Here is a 16,026-nt window from a genome sequence, read left to right as displayed (position 1 = left end):
ACCGCTCCATTTAGAAAGCCAAGTTAACTAGTTTGACAAGAACAAAAAAGGAATGGCTGCAGGAGTGTTTCAGGCGGAACCAAAGCTTGCTAAAACACGACACTAATCTAACGAGGTGCCGATGATTATATTACGTCTCTGCAACATAATGTTACAGGTTAGCTTGCATGGCTCAAGTCCCTGCCAAGCGCAAAACATCCAGAGAAAAAGCCTATTCTTAGCTCTTATGCAGACTTCAGACCGTTTTCGCCCAAGTAAGAATAACTGAAAATGATGTGAGCAAAAACTACTTTCAATACTCTTCTTAGCATTAAAACATGTGACACTTTATGCTCCTATCTGTGTTAGAAATAAACCAATAACTTAAAAGGAAATAAATAAACGTTGCACATGTGGTGGCACAAATATCAAACCAGAAGCAGTTATTACACAGAAAAGACTGAATACAGTTAAATCAGCCTAATCTTGAGCTTAGAGATCACTACGGTACATTTGCAGGTCTGATGACACAAAGTAATAAGAGTCATTACCCTCCAGGGTCATGTGTAACACGAGTACTCACACATATTTACATTTCTTCGGCTCACAAACACCTGGGAAATGATTAGCTCCTATCATTTCAACTGTGAATCGTTTTCACGGCTAGTTTTAGCCGTTTCAACTGATATCAGATTTCCATGGTCTTTGGTATGTCATACGTCCCAAACACAGGCGCTGCCAGTGTGCGCTAACGCAAAACAAACCGGTCCTTTACAATCAGCCGAGTGATGGCGGTGTCGTTAGTTAGAGTGGCGTGCCCTGCAACGCCAGCACGGCCTTGCCTCGGTTACCACCATCGGCTATCAGTAACAGATCAACCCGGCCTCCCTGTGCCGCCATGTACTTTCACCAGTGACACAGATGTGCACGAGTCCCAGCTTGAAAGTCATGTGAAAAGGCTCATTGTGGGAACGAGTGAAGCAAAATATCCCAGTATCCCATAGCAGCCACAGGCTAAAACAGTAAATGCCAGCAATATCACTATAAACACATTTATCTTTCTTGCTTTTTGTGCGCTCTGATCAGCAGACGAGACTTTTTCAGTGCCATTACTTCTAGCTTGCTGCATTTCAGTGCTGTAAAATACATTTCTGGCAGGGGGGAAATTTCTGCAGTGTGGTGCTTCTTTGATCTCAAGAGAAGCAATGTGCCAGCTGTGCGAAGCTAAAGTGTCTGGAACTGCTGAAAGTGAAAAGGAGCTTGACTGTGAGGTACTTTTGTTTGAAAAATAGAGCAACAACCTCTCTTTTATGTGGAAAAGAACTATTAAGTGGTATTGGTCTAAAACCAGTGTCCCTGGCACTAAAACGTACATCACCTGTTTTATGACAAACAACTACAAGAGGCCACGAGTGGTCCTTAACATATAGGCTACATGGGAAAAAAGGCATTAATGAACTGCTACTCCGACACTTTGAGATGCATCTTGTTCAATATTAATGCTGAATCCAGTAGGAGAAGGAGTAGAATCGAGGTAAGGACTGAAGGTTTGTCTGCCAAGGCCCATTTCAGTCCAGAGTGACTCAGAGAGTTAGTCCGGTTACGAGGAGCTTGATTTCGTATGATTTAAGTCAGTCGGACATGCTCAGATGGATTTAATTTAATTTTATGTAGCTGAAGTTTACGGAGGGTTGCTAAGATACGCTCCCTGCTGCCACCAAGAAGTTATTGTTGCGATTAAAATAAAACTATTAAAACGATGAATCATGCAGATGTTGGTCACCAAAAGGAGGCAAAACCTGACCAAATGCAAACATGTATGGCACTCAGAAGAAGACATTTCAGCACCAAGGAAAGCAGATAAGATATCAGTCTGCATGGTATTTATGGATGCTAACTCAGAGCACGCATCTTAGACTTCAGCATTAAAATCTAAAACAGGTCTTATACATTTTCTGTGCAAATAAAGACACATCAGTGTAAGGTCTGTGCTTACGTACCTTCTTCCCTGCCTGCTTATCCACCATGGCTCCATCTCGGTCGCTCCCAGGTTTGGCCATGGTGCGGCACCTGACTAGCTTAGACGGCTACAGCACAGTCGGCTCATCATGCACCTGGAGAGAAAGGACAACAGCAATGAAAGTGAGCTCTGCCCGCGTCACAGATGACTGACCTCGTAATTCTTTGTACAAAAACACAGCGCTTGCACCAACACCAGCTAGAGAAAAGGATGGTTTTAAGCAAGTAACTCACTGAACCAGAGAAGAGTGATGCGACAGCCCGAAATGGGGCTGCCACTCAGTGAAACTCAGCTGTGCTTTCTCAGAGTGGATCAGTAAGCAGGGATTTTTATTGAAATTTCCATTCCACTTCTGTAGATTGACCTTAAAGAACAGTCAGGAAACAACTACATGAGGCAGCATGAATCACAGCTTTAGGGACTCTTCCGTCTCGGAGAGGAAAACGTCCCCCTACGTGTCGTCAGTGTGGCCTACTCATCAGTGCAACCAAGCTTCTCTCTGATGTGGTTCATGACAGTGTAGAAACACAAGCCAAGAGTCAATGGGGTGCGCAGCGTGGGCGCCTGTAGGGCCTGGTGAAAGTGTAACACTCAGCTGAACCTGCTCCTGAAGCATGTGGCAGTTACTCCATCACATGACGATTCACGTTTTCTGTCATGAGAGCCTTTTTTCGAATGCTTTCAACCAACTTTCCCCGTCTTCCTTTTTACACTCCAACACAACTCAGTTACACGGAAATAGCCTTTCTTTTGAAAGTCCCACAAACAGCTTACTCTATATCAAGATACCTGAGAGTAAGTGATTAGTTGTTAGGCAGACACTGAAATGATTAGGGAAGCCCCCATTACTCAAAGAGGATAAAAAAAATGACAAACTTTACAAATGATAATAGTCTACGAACAAGCATGACTGCATTTATTATCAAGTCTAGCACGTTCACAGAGAAACCAGGACTTTTACAGGGAGTAAAACATCTCACTGAAAACACGGGGCTACTTTTCCCTACGATTCGTTAGATATTTCTTCCAATCATCAAGCTCCTTTTTCAATGGAGTAAATAACATTGAATTAAACATTAGACTTCAAAAGACACTTAAAATAGTTGACCCAACTTTATTTCCTCTGGCCAAAAAGAAACTGCCACATGTGCACACACAAGAAATGAAGTTAAACTCATTTTTAAAATAAAGGTTGACCCTGTTGGACCCCGTCCTTTGTCCACGTGCACCTTTAAAAATACAGAGGGCAAAACTAACAGGGAAAGGACACCAAAACTGGTGAGAGGTCTACCATTTTCTGCTAATGCGGCTCAGCTTTAGTTTGACTGGCAACAAAAAGAGAAACATTATCAAATTATCAAAGTTCCAGGTAGCTTTTTCATGTTTTGCCAAAGGAACGGTGACATTTAAGAAGCTGTAACTATCAGATATTCAGTATTTGTGCTTCAAAATAGTAACCAAATATCTAAAAAAAATGGTTTATAATCCAGAGTGACTCAGCTGCAGAAGACATTACTTAACATATATGATTAACCAGCGTTTAGCTATGTTAGCCCACTGAAAATGTAAACAGTTCCCTTTATAATGAGAAGAGAACAGAAGATAAAAGGTTATTTTTCCACACGAAAGTGATGCTGTCTGGAGTCAACATATCATAGCATCAACACCATGTAATCAGTCAATCTCCGTGCATTTAATGAAACCCAAAACATTCCACTGGGTCCGAATGGATCACAGCAGAAGCCATCCAGATGCAAAGAGCGACAAAAGCGTGTGCTGGTATTTCATGAAATGCACTTTCACAAGGGACAATTATGTGGTAGATTGAGGAATTATGTGAAAACCACGAGCATTGCAATTTTAATCTACCAAAACAGTGGCATAAACAGAATGACAAAGATCCTGCACGAACAGAAAGGAGCAGGAAAATGCCATTTTTAAGCATTTGCCTCTCTTTTTCTTTGGGAGTATAAAAAAGTTGTTTTATATAACTTTCAATCAGTTATTTACCTTGCTAAATAGAATCCAGTGACTTTTTCTGCACTAAATCACTGCAACTCAGACCAATGTAAGAAATCCCAACATTTTGTTTCTGTAGATAGTATGACAACCTTTGCTGATCCCAGGTAATAGAACTGTGTTGACAGGTTTAATTTTTCCAACACACAGCCCTGCTGCAAGGCCGAGGCCAGTGAGAGGTCCACCATTAGTCAGCATATAGCCAGCGTGCTGCAGCATTGTCATTCAGGCAGCTGAAAGGGAGAATTGAGCCGCCCACAGACAGCACGTTGGCGTAAAGCTCGTGTATCGGGGGTATTAAAGCGGTATGGACAGGCCGGGACCAGACCAGAAAACAAACGCTGACACGACTCCAATCTGGCCTAGAGACAGGCAAGGAGGGTGTGACTATAATTACAGAGGTATTTGGGCACCCGCCAGTTTGGCATTCACATCCGCTGCGTTTCATGAGCAGCTCAGGGCCGCATAAGCTCTGCCATTAACCTTGAGCTGTTTCACGTCTGCTGTTTCACGCCACCTTCATTACAACTTCAGCCATCAGAAACTACAGCCATGATTACTTTGGCATAGGATGCCATACAGAGAAAACTGTGATAGCGACAGTTGCTGCAACCTACTTATTATCAATAAAACTGGGCATCAGACTGCGGAATCCCAGCTGGAAAATGCTGGAAGAAGTCCTACAAAGAGAGACACCAGAGACACTCGGGATGACTGCTTCCCTCTGTTCCAACATAAGGAATGTGGTAAATATTTCAGCAACCAAGGAGAGGACAGGAGTTAGAAATAAACACTGCAACTTCAACTAATGATTCCATGTTAATTAGAGATAAATCGAAAATGTTCACAGCTCCAAAAAGAACATTTTGGTTAGAAAGTTACAGAAAAAAAAAGGTCAAAACAGTCAGTCTATATCCTATAAAATAAACTACAGAGAATATCAAGACACTGGAGATGCAGCTGAAAGACGATGGTTTGGCAGCTTAGCTCAAAGTACAAAGTGAAGCTCTTACTCTACTTAATATTATCAAATTTCTGCTAAAACAACAGCAAATAGATGCTCAACAGTCAAATATTTCTTTAAGTGTGAGCCAATAGCTTTCCTTAACTGGCAGCTTAAACATTTTGTTACTCACCAGTTCAGTATTAACAGTCAATGCAATGGGATTTTGGTCAGAGCATTTTCTTTATATGAAATTAGGTACGAGAATTTTTCAATATCTAAACAACCATCTGAAGTCAGTGAAATCCTATGTTTGGAGTGCTGATAGCATTGTTGCTCCTTCTGAGAAGCAGATGTCTCCATATTCATTTATAACCCGATGCTCCTCTACTTTAACTCCACTGGTTACTGGCTAACAACAATAACAGCCATTTCCCTGTGGTGCTGAAGCACGATGGCCCCGACAGCAGAGCAGCGGCTAATGCATGTCCTTGCGTGAGTGCAGTGGTTTGGGGGTTATAGAAGTGGTGGGGGTGCTTGTGTATGCAGAAGGGAAGGGTGGAGAATATGCGTTGTTGTAACTGGGATGGATGGAGAGCGCGCACAGTACGGTAACCTGATCCACTGACTGCAGAATGGGACAGGGAGGGCAGAGGGCTAAGAATAGCATGAGCCTGACACACCACTTGCAGAGTACGCCACTGCCACCAGTAACAGCAGCAGAAACATTACTCCACTACAGCTCCCAGAGTACCGCCTGCTGTGAGCTCTCACACACCATGTGGAAAATACATGCGATTTTCCCTCCCTCTCCCATGTGACTGCACTTACGACTGCATGTATATGGAATCTATTTAAAAATGCTCTGAAAGCATCAGTGGGTTAAAAGTGTTATCATAAATAAAACTGACCTAGAAAAGGAAGAATTCTGCAAACCTACAGCAGGTATCGAGTCAGTTTTTACAACCACAGCAGCAGGGCAACAAATGCAACGCATTCAAGGAGACGCACTTCACTTGCTGCAACGGTAAACATCCAGTCACGTGGTGGTGGTCCTGCTATCACGCTAAATGATGGGGGAGGTCTTTCTCAGCTGCACATCCACTCCCCAGCCTTCCTCCTCCTCTGACTCCATAATGAGAAGCAGGACAAAGGCAGAAGAAAAGGCCCACAGAAGAGGGGCAGGAGAGGTAAAAATAACCAGCACACAGCCACCCATCTTCAACACACAGGATACCCTGCTTATATTTTTGGATTTTAGGCCCAATTATATTCCAAAAACAGAAAAGATATACATCACACCGTGTATGCAAAGATGCACTGCACTCTAATTCCAATAATATTCCAGATGAGATGGGAGGAATTTACCCTCTCGCTGTGAAACAAAACAGCATTTAATTATTTTGGCATTTGAAATTCAATCGTTTTAACTAACATCTAACATTTTATTGATAAAATCATTAAACAAGAAAATGACCTGCAGATTAATACTGAGGTTAAATAGTCATCTGTAACTGGACTTCATGTTGAAAATACTCCATTACATCCTAATTCCCTTGGCTGCACCAAGTTCAAAGACATAACATTTAAAGTATGAAGTTAGTGCAGCTCTGCTCATCCTGTGATCGCTTCGTCTGAACTGGGGGGCATATTTTGACATGGACAAACAAACAGCAAAAGACAGTGGATGCCTGAAGGCGTCTGTTCACCTCTCACTACCCTAACCCCAGACAGAGGAAACACGCCTCCTCCAACCAGAGTGTCTGGCCTTCGTTCCAAGTGCTTTTGGGTTGCATAAATAAACCAGCCATGTCACTGGGACTGCTGGTGAGGTTTGGGTTTAAACTCTCCCATATGGGGAAAGCCTACACTTCTATTGAAAGAGTGACAAATGCCAGCGTTTCACGAGTAAACTGCTGTTAACACGCCGTAGAACCTGATAAATTCTGTATATTTGAATGGATCCTTGCTGTTAACTGGGAGGATGATTACAATGAGAAAAAGTAATAATTTGCAGCTTACAAAGCATGTTGCTTTAATTTCACCCATGTAGGAAAATGCCATGACACCAAATTTTGTTGAGTGATAAACAATCATCTGAGCAATATGTTGTTTTACGACCCAGAAACAGTTGGCCTCCTAAATGTTCCTTCTTAGGTAAGACTGAATGCTGAACTTTTACAGCCTTATACATCACTTAGAAGCTTCCATAAAAAACAGGAATGGCTCGAAATTCCCAAGGGAGAGGTTCAGGGGATGGCACGCACACAAATCAAGAGCCTCGTAAAGTAGCCTAATGTTTGTAGATGAGAGGAGTTGATGGGGTTAACTTCACTGGCAGAAGACTTAGGTTCAGCCCAAGACTCGCTAAAACACGCCCATTTTACTAGTCTGAGAGAGTTTGAAAGCCTTGAGAAGCCTACTGTTCTGAATGTAGGTTAATGATCGGATACCCAAGCAGACGACAGGAACAATGGAGCTTTTAATGCCGATTATGGGTTAAAAGGAGGGGGCAGGGAATGAGTGAGGGATTAGAGCAAAGGTTAGGACCTAGGCGTGGGTCTTGTTCTCATTTTCACAAGCTCACATGACTGAAGCAAAAACTGGAGAGCTGTTGACATTCATGAAATCTTCCGTATTTGGCACAAAGTGAATAAAAATACCTCATCACCTTTGGACATCTTCCCCTCCTCTGACTGAATCGATTGGGTCATCGCTCACTCGATTCATCAGAGGACAAGTTGTGTGGGCGGCCCTACAGACAAAGAAGCCACCTGTGTGACTAGAAAACAAAACACTTCTACAGCTAACAAAGTGTCTGAACCACAAGGAATTCCATCTACTTGCTTCCATATGAGCAACTAGAGGCTGTGGTCTGAAAAAATAAACCACGAGGGAAATGTTGTGTCAGTTTTCATCATGACATTCAAGACATGACTCCATCTACACCTGTCACATCCAATTAAGCCCGACGAGCTGTCGATCCGATCACAGGCCCAACGCACGGCAGCTTGTGGTGTGTCAAAACCACAGCTTTGTCTGCGAGTAAGCCTCACCGAGGCTAATAAGGACACGTTGACTAAACCTCTTCAAATTCAGACTGGGAGGAATCTGCAGTCCCCTCAGCATACAAGGTCCTTGCAATTTTACTTTAAAAAATTAAAATAAATGAATTTGCTCCAAAATACCGTTGTTAACTTGTTTATCAGTTATTTGGTTGTTTAAGGCTTACTTTGGGTACTGCTACAGTCGAGATGCTCAGGAGAAAACATCTCTGGGCGTTACAACGCTGGGTGGATGCATTTCATCAGAACCACGACACATTTTTTACATCGATATGTATCATAAAGTGCTCCATTTGAAGATTGTGGATAGCTAAACAGCAGCGACAGTGTAACAGCAGAAATTCACGACACCAGGACTTTGAGTCTGTTAATATAGTGAATTAACATGAGGGGTGGGACTATCAACTGAACTCTCACTTTTAGTAATTCTTCACCTGTATTTGGGTGTTTTTAAAGCCTTGGCTTCTGGAGAAAGCTGGCCTGAAACAAGTATTTTCATAATCATATGAGCAGAACCGTCGGAGATCAAATACTCCCACATCGTGCCGTAGCTGCACACGAGCATGGTCAACAACGTTCAGGTCTCACTACCTCGTAAATACAAATTAGTGTCTCCTCGGTGGTTCATCGCCATTTAGTACTTTAAAAAAAAAAAAAAGTTGAATCCGTTTAAAAATGTTAAGGAATATGAAAATGACCCAATGTGGGTTAGAATTTCAGGAATGATGTTGAATACAGCCAATTCAGCAGTTATGATGTGCACATATTTACACCTAATAATATATAACCAATACAGGCAAGTGAACAGAGGAAAAATGCACAGAAATGTCATCACCTGTTCTGTCTCCATCACCTCTGAACAAAGACAAGCTCTCGCTGCTGATGCAACGTCTTTGCAACATTTATACAGACAGGTTTGATTTATACGAGCTCGAAGGCAGACAAATCGTTATGTGTTTTAAACATTCAGCGTACTTCTAACCACACTGCACCACAGAGCCCATGTCTGGCACGTGAGAGTTGTGTGCGCTGCAGCTGAGAGACCGTGAGCCGGGCTGGTTGTTGTTTTTGTCGAGTCGTAGCTCAGATGTTTCACAGCCACAAAGGCAGCCTGCAGGTCAGATGAATTGATAAAGGAGATGAGGTTTTATTATGTCAAGGATATAAGTAGGGAAAGAAAGAAAAACTAACACACTGATGTGGCTAAAAACAATGACCAACGGAGGAGAAAGGGAGAGCACGTCACTGGATATGATGAGGAGGAGAAGGATGTCAACAAAATGCAACCTGATGCAAGAATGGAACAGCCGACAGTGTCTCCACCACCATACACGCTATCTCCACTGACCTTTGTAAAAAAGAAAAGCATTTCAAGCCCAGAAATAACAAGTTGAACCCGTTTTGTTAATATTTGATGGTGTTTTCCTGCATGCGATTGTTTCGCAGTTCAAAATTCCCTTGTGAATCTTGACCTTTTTTTTAAAAAAAAAAAAGCACATTGAAATGTGTGCGAATAGCACTGCAAACACAAACGGGCGCTGCCTAACTATTACACGCTATTTAAACACATTTCACTGAGGAAACAGTTGCCATGATAACCAACACGCAAATCAGTGTCAGAATGAAATCCTTTAAAAATTCAGAATTATCTCAAAAAGCCCTTCAATTTTAAAATAGTAAAACACTAAAGTGTTAATTACTCACCATAATTTATCATAACCAATTTGATCTAGCCCTGTGATGGACTGGCGACCTGTCCAGGGTGTACCCCGCCTCTCATCCGATGACCGCTGAGATAGGCTCCAGCCCCCCCGCGACCCGACCGACGGATTAAGCAGGTATAGAAAATGGATGGATGGAATTTGATCTATTCTCCGAGACAAATGCATCCCAACTCTCAGCAAACACTGCCGGCACGGACTATGTGAGTGGCGTAGTCTCTGGTAACCTCCCAAAAGTCTGAGTCGGGTCATCAAAATGACCCAAAACGATGTTTGGGACGACCCTGACCTAAAATCCAGAGCTGCAACGTTAAATGTCTTTTTCTAAACCTTTCATGTTGGCAGCCATCTTGGGTCCTAAAAAGTACAAGTTAATAAAAAATAAATAAATTGTAAAAGAAAAGCAATGGAAACAGATTCATAGCAATTGAGCAGAGCTTAGGGTATGAGCACCATTCACTTAAACCATTTGTTTATTACATATTACAATTTGTCCATTCAGTGACATCTTTAATTAGTCCAATTTATATCAGGAGGGACGCTCTGGCTTTTTAAAAGCTTTTTCACAAACTGAGCCAATGAATACAGGATATGAGCGCCTTTCTTTGGCATTGATAACGTGAAAGCAGCCCAGAAGTGAAGAATGCAAACACACTCATTGTCAAACATTGTTTTCTCCCTCACAATTCATTCACAAAAGCGACTCTACAGTCTTATCGATAAACAGCAATCAAAGAACGCTGTAATATCCTAAAGCAGCTTTTCCCTCCTTCTGTGTCGTCACACTGTATTTGCAGGCAGTAGGAAGGTCACAGGTTCTCAAACTGTCAGTCTCTAAAAGCATATGGTTGACCACCAAGCCGTTACAAACCACGATACTGCACTCAACACGTTAAACCAAAACAACGTTGTGCACACATTTAGCTGCTGGCAAAGGCCTGCACATGTTGTGTAATCAGGAGGCTCCACCCTCCACACACTTACTGGGCCTCCCAAAGACGCATGCGACTGATGGAGACAACTGCATCTTGATTGGCTGGAGGCCATGTGTACCGTAACAGGCACCTGTAAGCTCACATTTTAACCGCCACACGATAAATGTAAGAGGCAAATGGAAGTGAAAGTGAGAGAGCAGAGTTTTACGCTGCCTGGAATAGAAAAAACAAATCATTTCTGCCACAATCTCAATTCTTTTCACTACTTTCTGGGTTGATCTATCTCAACATGGCCAAGTTACAATCAGCGAGGAGCCTCTGTGACTATTAATGGCAATTCAACAACATTAAGTAGGTCATAGTCCACACTTTGCTCACTTTGAGGATGAGAGAGTAAAACAAAAACTCTGACCGTTTTTGGGGGGTTTCCCTGAAGATGAAGCCCGGGTGTCATCGCTCAAAACAAAAAAAGAGGAACAGCGTTCAGCTTTATCGGAGTAAAATAACATACTTATGGCCAGAAGTCATACCAGCCTTGTATTGCTGATTAAATGTTGTAAGATGGTGAAGATGAAGTTGTTAGAGAGGTGTTGAGTACACGACCACATTGAATCCCTTTGATTTTACGTATTAAGTAAGCTTAAACTCCCACTAAAAGAAATGCATTTTATTCCTCATTTCATACCCTAACATTGATTTCCTTTCCTCCAATTCTTCTTCTCAGTCTGAGCAAGGACTGCCAAATTGCTCAAGACTTTCTTCTTTCCCACTGCTGTGCAGACTGATAGTCCTTGCTACATAATCAGATTACTTTTTAGAGAGAATGATGGTTGGCCAATTATTTCACAAGACACATCAGAGGCAGCCAAACTACCATGTTTGGCTTCTGTGGAATACTGTTGTTCCATCTATAAAAGTTCACAAAACTTTTTATTCTCCTTCAGACAAGCCGTTTTCGAACGAAAATCTCTTTTTAAAAAAAATTAATTTATCTGAGAAGTGAACAGATCTACTCAAGCAAACACAGCCACTGCTGACTTAGTTATGTTAGATATGATGATTTAAATTGAATATGTCTCACTTTCTGTTAATTAAATAGTATTTTAAATCAGATGGAAAAGGAAACGTAATCATGACATGAAATATTGAGATACACACAAATAAAAAGTCTTATATTATTAGAAATAAATCAACTAAAATCCACTGCAATGGAAAGCAGCTCACGGTATATGCTTACATAATTGTTCAGGCATTACAGCACCTTGGTCAATACCCTATTCAGTAAGAGGCTTATAGTCTGTCCAGAGAGGCTATTGTATACAGAGGCCACAATGTTGCTTCCCCCACGACACATACAGCAAGCCAGTGATGGATATGTTAATGGTTCACACTGCTGCTGTGCTAATGCTCCCTCGCTGAGCCTGTATGAAGATCTGCACGTGTAACGCTGATGTGACTGCAGATCCTCACTCATAATATTTTCATGACACCAGAGAAATTGGAGCAATGTCAGATTTTTGGGAATCCAAACTCGTCGCTCGGCGCACCAGGGTGTGATCAGAGAACGAATGTTGGCGATAAACGCTGCCAAGACACCCAGAAGAAGAAGAATTTGAAGCGAATCCGCTCCTATATGAATGTCAGTTCTGCCACGGCAGCAACCAACGGCAGCCTGTGTTTTCAGGGTTTGAATTAACAGCAGTGGCCACGACGAAGGTATAAAGAGAATTCCTAAACAGTAGAACGTACATGTCTCCGTCCCCTTACTGCCAGGGTGTGGATGTTATGGTTCAGTGGGGCAGTAACGTGGAGAATACAGCCTATAAAGGATGCTGGATGTCATGCGGAATCAAAGTTCACCAACAGGACTTCCACCTGTAATATTCTGTTCGGCCCATTGATCCGTTGCCATCAGTTGTATCATTTTACATCAAAGTATAAACCTGTGTAGTTTTCTTCCATAGGGGTGTGCACACTGAAAATGATTAAACCCTTTACGGTTTTAGTGTGTTTACTCTCAGTGTCTGTGGGTGACAACTTAACAGTCAAGTACGCCACCGCCTGCCAGGGACAACATGAAGGGACAGCATGAAACAGCATCCTTCAGGTTACCTTTAGAAAACAGTCTCTGATAACAGTATGTAGATTGAGCCGCTCGGTGCTTTTGCTACACGTGTGAATTGATCACTGAAGGTCTTGTTGTTAATTTCTGGATCTCCATTAAAAGTTGTGGTCCATAAACATGTCTTTCGGTAAAGAAAATCTGTCATGTAATCACTCCTGTACATCCGACCACTTAGTTTTCACTAAGGACGATGTGGGTGTGTACGCAGCTGTCGTTTTTCCCGTCGATGCCATACCGAGCTGGTGCCGATAAAAACTACTGCAGTCATATTCTGCATGGGGCTGAGTGCCAATTAAACACTTTCTTATTGCACTCAAGATGTTAGCGGGTGTTAGTGGGAGTATTGACCAGTGTACATAGAAAGTTTTCTAATTGTTTGGCTGAGGTTAAGTGTGTATATGGGGGGGTGTAACAGCACATTAGGTAATTTGGGAAGTATAACGCAAGTGTATTGATCAGCAGAAGGAGACGGTGAGACTGGACAGCAAATGTTTCACCTGAGGGGCTTTCAAGCAACCTGTTCGTGCAGACTCATACTGTGCCAAAGCACCGACCGTCAAAGTTTCCACCTCAAATACAGAGTCAAGTGTTAACTCAGGTTAAACTGCTATAGCCCTGTTACAATGTGACTTCATGTATGCATATAAGTGAGTCTGTGGTGGTGAGCAACAGTTGTTGGCATTACCTGCAAAGCAGTACCCTTATTGACAGCCTACTGGTTTACGTATGCATGTAAATGTTAAAATTTTCCAAAATAAATTGAAAAATTACCCAACAACCTACATTTGTACATTTTGAATTAAAAGAGGAACCCGACATCAATACGATCAAACCTTTAATTCAGTGCATAAAATACACTCAACTGTGCTTAAAGTGTGTGGGATGTAGTGACATCTGGCAGCATACAAAGCAGATTTCAACCATCTGACTCAACCAACTTGGACCTGTTGGGTTGTCTGACAACAGAAAAGGAAAATGTGAGAGGCTTTATTGTAAATAAGTTGAGTTCAAATATAACAAAGCACAAAAAGTTAGATGTAGTTATAAGAAAATATGTAGTATTTTATAAACATCACTAATCAATATCGGAAATGTTTGTAGCACATGATAGGTAGTTATTGAGTCACCATGTCTGATCATTTTTGACAAAGCACCAGGAAATGAGAAAACTGAAAAACAACTGCACAATCAGTGTGGTTAAACGGTAAGAACAAATCTAATCGTGGGAGAAAAAGACTTAATGGATGATGATGAAAGAAAAATATTGAGATCAAAACGAGGCAGTCAAGGAAACCCTGCAAGTAACAATGAGAGGAAATTAACATATCTATCCCAGTTTCGTCAAAATACTGTGCTCAACTCAAGGCAACAGGTCCTCGCTGTTATAGAAAGTGGTTGCACTTTAAATATAAGCTTTTCAAGCTGGAATTAATGGTCATCAGATTGAAGGTCCACCAAAAATTTTCCCAAAAAAGGTTCTTACTTCCAGAGTAATGTTTTGTATTAGTCCATGAGTACAAGTACAGAAATAGCATTTTAAAATGAATTAGCCATCAACGCAATAAAAATGAGACCATGTTGGAAATGAAGCATTTATCATACAGCACACTGGAGAACAGTGAAAAACCTGATGCAACATCACTGGTTTAAACACCTTCGCCAACTCAGAGGAGGTGTTTTTCTGATAGGCAGTATGACAAGACCGTAAATTCAGCTTTACCCTTTGAAGCCTGATGGTAAAGTGTGAGTGTGTGTGTGGGGGGGTTTACAGTTAACTGGACAGGACTTTTGGACCAAGCCCTTTGACAAGAAGTAGGCTGCATTATCTAAGCTGTCTTGCTCCCTTGTCTCTAACTGAGCATTCAGACCCAATGTGAAGTTAAAATGTTTCTTGAAAAATTCGCCCCGAGGTCAGTGGTTACCTCCAAAGACAACACTGTTCACATTTATTTCTGCCATTAACGGCGAGCTTCCTTGTGTTACATCTTGTTGTTTTAAGATTTTCTAAGGAGAGAAAAAAGATCTCAAGACTTCAGATATGTTGTAAATGTCCTTAAACGTTTTCAGTATAACGAGCTATCGAGGGGACGGGGCGTCAGCGATCAAGTCGTTTTTACCAGTTTCTGCTCAACAGTAATGCTCCCCCCCCCCAGTGTAACCTTTTCATCATGCAAGACAGAATGCATCTAATTCACCCCCCGCGAATTAGATTAGGTGGGTATCAAAATTGGATGGATGAATGGTTTGAAGTGAGTAAGCTAGGCTGTGGAGAGTTTCCAGAAAGTGACAGCATCGGCTATGCTGCCACCATCAAAATAGAAATGGTTCTTCTCACGTATACAAACCTGAGGGGAGAAAATCCAACAAATGTTGCAGTGGACATCCCCAAGAGGAAAATGGTCTTTTTCAGCAACTCTTTTACATGTGGAAAAATTGGGGATCTAATATCATACCCGTGCAGACGCCAATCAGTGAGTTTATTGTTTGGCAGCTCAGATCAGAACAAAGGCACCGAGTCACACCATTTTAATCTTTGCCTCATCAGACACAATGTCAAAACTTACTTAATTTCCTCTCAAGAATTCTTTCAAACTGGTAAAAATAACCAGAGGGAACTATTTCAAATATCTTTTAGCACACCAGCTGAAATTCTTTTTCAATTTTCCATCACTTTTCCTTATTCTCATCTCTAAATATGGATAAAACCAGCAAGATAAACCCAACTAATGTTATCTAATCCAATACAATTATTGTTATCAGCAAGTGTCTCTAAGAGCTACGAGTTGAACACAACGGCCAGCGCTGTAACCACAATGTTCCAAGTGAAGAGACAAAGTGTTATTTATTCATCTACAGCACCAACAGCACTGACTCTTCAGAAAAGGAAACAGGACAGAGTATCCTTCCTGACATACTGGTGTGAGACGTGTTCACAACAAAACAAAGCAAGTGGTTTTACTGAAACAAAAAATTAGCACGATACATGATTATAATGATCGTGAAGCACAGTAGTATTTAAATATCTGTTGTACCTTTGTATGTATGCAAGTCTTTTCTACTTTTTCCGTTAGCTCAGTGAAAGTCTACATTTTAAAGATAATAGTATTTCAGTATTTAGTGTCAGCTGCTGTTCGCCTCTGCAGTAACTCGCTGAACAGACTCGCGTCACATCAGCCGCCTCTTCTACACTTCAGCACTTGTTCTCAGACCTTTAAGACA

At 41.7% G+C, this 16,026-nt stretch overlaps 1 protein-coding gene across 2 annotated transcripts in view; it reads right to left on the bottom strand.

The window, feature by feature from the left end:
• Positions 1–16,026, bottom strand: part of ankrd12 (ankyrin repeat domain 12) — a 33,362-nt gene that overhangs the window by 13,231 nt on the left and 4,105 nt on the right. For both annotated transcript variants that reach the window (XM_072363908.1, XM_072363909.1), the window contains exon 2: positions 1,980–2,093. In XM_072363908.1, coding sequence (XP_072220009.1) covers positions 1,980–2,039 — 60 coding nt within the window. In that variant the 5' untranslated portion in view covers positions 2,040–2,093. The remainder of the gene's footprint in view (positions 1–1,979; positions 2,094–16,026) is intronic.

This window comes from Leuresthes tenuis, unplaced genomic scaffold, assembly GCF_036924035.1.
Source record: "Leuresthes tenuis unplaced genomic scaffold, fLeuTen1.0.hap1 SCAF_14, whole genome shotgun sequence".
In the NCBI taxonomy this organism is placed as follows: domain Eukaryota; kingdom Metazoa; phylum Chordata; class Actinopteri; order Atheriniformes; family Atherinopsidae; genus Leuresthes; species Leuresthes tenuis.
This window is presented reverse-complemented; position numbering and strand designations above follow the sequence as displayed.